General features: G+C 30.2%; 1 protein-coding gene across 1 annotated transcript in view; it reads right to left on the reverse strand.

Moving 5' to 3' along the window:
• The window catches only part of LOC115245715 (protein masquerade), a 27,406-nt gene extending 22,029 nt beyond the window's left edge, over positions 1–5,377 (reverse strand). The window contains exon 1 of the mRNA XM_029824160.1: positions 4,904–5,377. Within this exon, the coding sequence (XP_029680020.1) occupies positions 4,904–5,006 (103 nt within the window). The 5' untranslated portion in view covers positions 5,007–5,377. The remainder of the gene's footprint in view (positions 1–4,903) is intronic.
• Positions 5,378–6,638: the final 1,261 nt, after the last annotated feature.

The raw sequence follows: 6,638 nt of genomic DNA on the forward strand, positions 1-6,638 counted from the left end.
ATAAAAGTATTACGATAAGATTATCGAAAACTAAATATTTTACAAGATATTTTATTTTTTATATCAAAATATGTCAGATTAAAATATAACATAACTCAAAAAGTACTTAATGAGAAAATACTTTATTATAGTGTTTTGAAAAACTCTCGAGATAAGCTACAAGAATATGCAATAAAAAATATGAGTTTCCATTTAAAAAATTCGTTCTCACTTCCATTTGACCTTGGAGACGCCGCCCATGGTTATATGAATAATACTATGTTATGCTCCCTCCAAAACCCTACAACTTTTGTAGGAAACATTTTTTTCTAAAATGCATTGTTTACGAGATATTCCACCTGTTACGTTTGAAATTTAACACCCTGTATATGTATATGTATATGTATGTATGTATATGTGTATAACATATATAGCTTTTTGAAAGTCAAAAAATCGTATTTATTAGTTCAAACATTAGTTTGTTTAGTTGGAAAATTCCAATAATTAAATTTCTTTGACTTTAATAAAATTTATAAAATTATTTAAAAAGTGTTGAATCGATATGTTTTACTTCTACCTCCGCATTTCTTGTTGTGAATAAGAAATTAATTATATTTTATATTTTTTATCATAATTTCTCAACTATGCAAAATATAAAAAAGTGAGTAAAATAAAAGTTACTTGCTTTTACGATTGCCATTTTACGTAAATCTACGAAAATTTACGTATGTCATTTCATTTAAAAAATGAGGGGTTGGCCCTTCTGCTGCCTTCCGAAAAGTCCGACTGAGTATCATATATCAAACAAAAGATTTAAATAAATTATGTATTTAAGTATTAAGTAGTATTTAAATAATATATGTATATGCATATAAGATAAGAGCCACATAAAGCTTTACCAATTATTTTCTCGGAATTTATTAAAGATAGCGATACAATTTTTTGTGAAAGTTTTGAATGTTTTAGGATTGATTTGGATATGGATATGTGTGTGTGTGTGCGCGTGCGTGTGTGCGCGCATGCATCGGTGCGTGCGTGCATAATTATCGGCAATTATAAATAATTACACACCAATGCTTTTAGTAAGTTTAATAAATAATAAATTTAATTTTATAAAAAATATAAAATAAAGGCTCTCGCGAAGAAAACAAACAAAGGAAACTGGGCAAATTAAGAGCCGAGCGCGGTTACATTTGCGCAAATATTCAAATTATTTATTCCGGTAAATTTCGTACGTTTCGGTCCTGGTATCGGACCATCTTCAGCGAGTGCTGTACAAATAAACCAAAGAAACAAAACATGTGGATCAAAGATTACATGAACAAAAAAGGCATACGGCGGTTACATACGTGTTAATCAAAGTATGCGCATATCTCGAGTCACGGCCTACAGTGTCGATGGGGAAATGAGATGAATCTCCCTCCGGTGCCAGCCGTGAAGGAAGAAAGTCACGTGAAGGACCATTCTAATTTCTGAGTTTCCATTTAAAAAATTCGTTCTCACTTCCATTTGACCTTGGAGACGCCGCCCATGGTTATATGAATAATACTATGTTATGCTCCCTCCAAAACCCTACAACTTTTGTAGGAAACATTTTTTTCTAAAATGCATTGTTTACGAGATATTCCACCTGTTACGTTTGAAATTTAACACCCTATGTCAAATATAAAATCAATAAATAAATCAATTAATTTTATAATTAATTTTATAATTTTTTATGATTTTTATTTAATTTATTACATTTATCGGTAATTATAAATAATTTCTACTTACAATTGGATAAGGTAATAAATACCAATGTATAATATACTTATATTATAACAAGTACATCAACCTTTAGCCGGGTGCATGTCGGTGAGCCGCGCGCCTGGTAGTATGCGGCGACACACACTTCACGGCGCGCTCACCCGGCTAAAGGTCAGCGCTGATTGGCCAGACTTTACTCAATAATAACTCCTTTATGTATATGTATGTATGTATATGTGTATAACATATATAGCTTTTTGAAAGTCAAAAAATCGTATTTATTAGTTCAAACATTAGTTTGTTTAGTTGGAAAATTCCAATAATTAAATTTCTTTGACTTTAATAAAATTTATAAAATTATTTAAAAAGTGTTGAATCGATATGTTTTACTTCTACCTCCGCATTTCTTGTTGTGAATAAGAAATTAATTATATTTTATATTTTTTATCATAATTTCTCAACTATGCAAAATATAAAAAAGTGAGTAAAATAAAAGTTACTTGCTTTTACGATTGCCATTTTACGTAAATCTACGAAAATTTACGTATGTCATTTCATTTAAAAAATGAGGGGTTGGCCCTTCTGCTGCCTTCCGAAAAGTCCGACTGAGTATCATATATCAAACAAAAGATTTAAATAAATTATGTATTTAAGTATTAAGTAGTATTTAAATAATATATGTATATGCATATAAGATAAGAGCCACATAAAGCTTTACCAATTATTTTCTCGGAATTTATTAAAGATAGCGATACAATTTTTTGTGAAAGTTTTGAATGTTTTAGGATTGATTTGGATATGGATATGTGTGTGTGTGTGCGCGTGCGTGTGTGCGCGCATGCATCGGTGCGTGCGTGCATAATTATCGGCAATTATAAATAATTACACACCAATGCTTTTAGTAAGTTTAATAAATAATAAATTTAATTTTATAAAAAATATAAAATAAAGGCTCTCGCGAAGAAAACAAACAAAGGAAACTGGGCAAATTAAGAGCCGAGCGCGGTGATCACCCTGTATATATGTATATATACAGGGTGAGTCTTTTTAATCTTAACAGGCAAATATCTCAAAACCTGTAAGTTTTAGAAGGAAACTTTTTAGACAAAAGTTGTTTGATTCTGAGGGAGAAAAGAAATAAGAATATTAGTTAGACCTTGGGTGGCATTGTTAAGGTCATATCAAGGTCACATTGAATTTTTTAAATTGGTACCTCTATTTTTTATTGCATATTCTTGTAGCCTTTCTCGAGACCTTTTCAAAACTATATAATAAAGTATGTTTTCATTAAGTACTTTTTGAGTTATTTTACGAAAAATATGCCCGCGTCATTATAAATGCCGCACCTTGTATATGCAAAATAATTCATTATATTTATTGTAATCGCGATGAATGAAAGCTTAGAATAAGAGAAGAGTGACATTTGGTTTCATAAACAATAAATAAATGAAATAAAAAATGAAATTAGCTAATTACATGAACTAAGTATGAGTGGATTATTTCCTACTTTTTAAGTAGGAATATAGCGGCAGTGAATCGACCATCATCCGCATGCACATAGCGCTACAACTCCTAAAAGTGGAACAGTCGCATCCTTACAGATACTACCTATAAAAGTGTGCACCGCATGTCTTCACGTTTGCGATTTTCTATTTCTCGAAACAGCCATTACTGCTGCTATCACCAGATGACTTTTTTCAGTCTTATCATGTACATAGCATACAGAAATTGTTTTGTAGAAAATATGTTGAGAAACAAAATAGATTTAATACAGTTTCACGAAGTTGTAATAAGATAATTTATATCATAATAATATTTATATTATCTTATTATAATGTGTGTGCGTGCGCGCGCGCGTGTGTACGATATTATTTACATTTTCTAATAGATTGCTCACGTATCTAGGCTATTTTAAGAATATGACTATATGATTCTATATAATAAAATGTTTTTTTATTTGTATAATTATAATTTATTTAAGTCCTAAATAATATTTTCATGTAAATGTAATAAAAATATTAGTAAGGTAAAGTAATTAAGATATGGTTATGGGGAAACGTTAATAAAAAGAAAATACTCGTGCTATCATTATGATATTGTACTTTTTGTCGGACATTATGTTGCATTTTATTTTGAACATAACGGTTGTAAATACTTATAAGTTAAACTTTATTCATACAGTCTCATCATTCAGTCACTCAAAGTATATGACTGTAAATTCTGCATGAGAGAAATTATAAACTTTTTCTCTTTCTCTCTTTTTATATACGATAAAGCTTTCCATGATATGAAATAACTTTCGGAAAATTGATATTATATAATTGATATTAACTACATAATATCTTTATTACAATTTATCATAATTTCTTGTCGTCAATATTAATTTTTAACTTACTATTATACTATAATATTTTTTTGAATATTGGTTTTATTATATTAGAACACACACTATAGATAGATAGATAGATAGAGAGAGAGAGAGAGAGAGAGAGAGAGAGAGAGAGAGAGAAAAAGAGAGAGAGAGAAAGAGAGAGCGTAAAAAAAACAATTGTTAAAAAAAGTATTGTAAATAATTACATACTTTTTCTTAAAAACAGTTATTTTTTTTTATACCAATTGTCTCATTATTCTATACATAAAAATATTACGGTAAGATTATCAAAAAACTAAATATTTTACGAGATACTTTATTTTTTATATCAAAATATGTCAGATTAAGATATAAAATAACTCGAGAAATATTTAATGAAAAAATACTTTATTATAGTGTTTTGAAAAGCTCTCAAGATAAACTACAAGAATATGTAATGAAATTTAGAAATTTCTATTTAAAAAATTGAAGGTGACCTTGATGTGATCTTCAAATGACTATTTAAGGTCAAACAAATGGTACCACCTTATGTCCCCCTCGAAGCCGTAAAACTTTTGTACGACACATTTTTTCGTATTTTTTATATTTTTCGAAATATTTGTCTGGGGAAATTAAAATGAAACACCCTGTATATATGCAAAACATTAATAAAAATCATTGATTTGTAAAAATAAAATTGTTTGAAGAATGTAAATTCTATCATTTTTTAATGAATTTTAAACCGCTTTTTTCTAATAAATTTGAATGAGAAAACAATATTATTTTCATGTAATATTTTCAATAATTAATTGCAAAAGTGTTTTTTACCTGATAAGAAGGTATTAGCCAAGGAATCGTCATCTTGCCCTGCGATTGATCCAATGAGCACGACTAAAAGGATGATGCCTCTAGAAGCGGTTCTCAGTATCATCTTCAACCTGTCTCTAGTTGGTTTTACTTCTATTTCTTCGATAGGAAGAGTAATGAAAAAAGAGAAAAAAAGAAAGAAAGGAAAAAAGAGGGAAGGAGAGAGATTATTTCCAAGACACTAAATTGATGCACTATTTTGTTTGCGCGATTTCGATCACGTGCGTATTAAACTGTCGTTCTTTACCGCGAGAGAATTTAGCGATGTTCAGAATGTTGCGTTATGCGGACCCACATTGCTTTCCTCATCTTGTTTGACAGGGACTGACTGGATAGCCGCTTGTGGGTCAGGGTATGCGGACCCCCACCTTCGCATGATAGCGACTCAAGAAGGTGTGCGTATCTGTTTTTCTCTCTTTCTCTCTTTTCTCTCTTTTTCTATGCGTGCGTATGTGTATGCGTCTCTGCGTATATAATGTGAGGGAAAGGGACTAGCTTTGTGATTGCTGTTCAGAAGGGATAGGGTTGTTGACAGGAACGGTGTTGATTTTAACTTTTCGCTTTTACGATGCGCTGCTAAAGACGAAATTATCAATTTGAACTATTGCCAATATAAGCCCGTAAAGATTCAGTCGATATTAATTAATGCGTTACAAAATATTTTGAGATAATATTTTAAATGCAATACTAGTTGTGCAATTTTTGTTGGGATATAAAATGTCGTCTTCAAAAAAAATTCTATTTTAATAAAAAATTTTATTTACGGACTCGAGTTTTTTGTACTAGAAAAATTTTACGTTGAAATTTAATCAGGTGATTCGTGGCTGCTCTCGTCGGTATGCATTCTTCATTCCTTTCTCGATAACTTTAATCATCTAACATAAGTAATCTTCTTGGAACGCTTCTTACGCGCCATGTACTTGTACATGGCATAGTTTCAGTTTATGCTCATCGCTTCTTCTGTGATTCCTTTACTCTTCTTCTACTTTTTTGTGCTCTGATTTCACTTTTCTCCTATTCTCCTCAGATTTACACATTTTTCTTTTTCTTTCCTTCTTTGTCTTCTTTCTTTAGCCCTTCCGTCGTTCCCTCCTTCATTTCATGTCTACCATGTACATCACCGATAAATATATGTATACCGATATACACACCCGCGTACACATACAGGCGCAAGTGTATACATGTGCGCCTAGCGGTACTTTATCCGTAAATGTACGAGATACCGTACGATATATTTTTCTTCAGAATTGATCGTTTTTTGTACAAGCATCGTCTTACGATTGCATACACATTTCTGATAGTGGAGTTTCACGAAACTCCATAATGGCTATACTGGATAATTGGCTATTAAATGGATATGAAATTTATGACAAATTAATTCACTCCTCAATGTCTTAAATCTTAAAACACTAATTATCTGTGATAATTTTATGCTATCGACAAAGATGAGAATGAAAGAAATTTGTGAGGAAAAGAGAAAAGCGATTTTGTTTTATTCTTTCACAAAACATTTTTTAAAAAAAGAAAAAGTATGCATCTTTCGATACTTAAAATAGTTAGGTAAGCTATATTAACTAGAGTATATATAAATTTCACTATGCACATTGTATTAATCACATAAGATAGATTCTTGATATGCGGTACTTTATATTTAATATGCGATTAATTTTTGTTTATATGTATATATATATATATA

This window comes from Formica exsecta, unplaced genomic scaffold (assembly GCF_003651465.1).
Source record: "Formica exsecta isolate Colony F162 unplaced genomic scaffold, ASM365146v1 scaffold1278, whole genome shotgun sequence".
NCBI lineage: Eukaryota > Metazoa > Arthropoda > Insecta > Hymenoptera > Formicidae > Formica > Formica exsecta.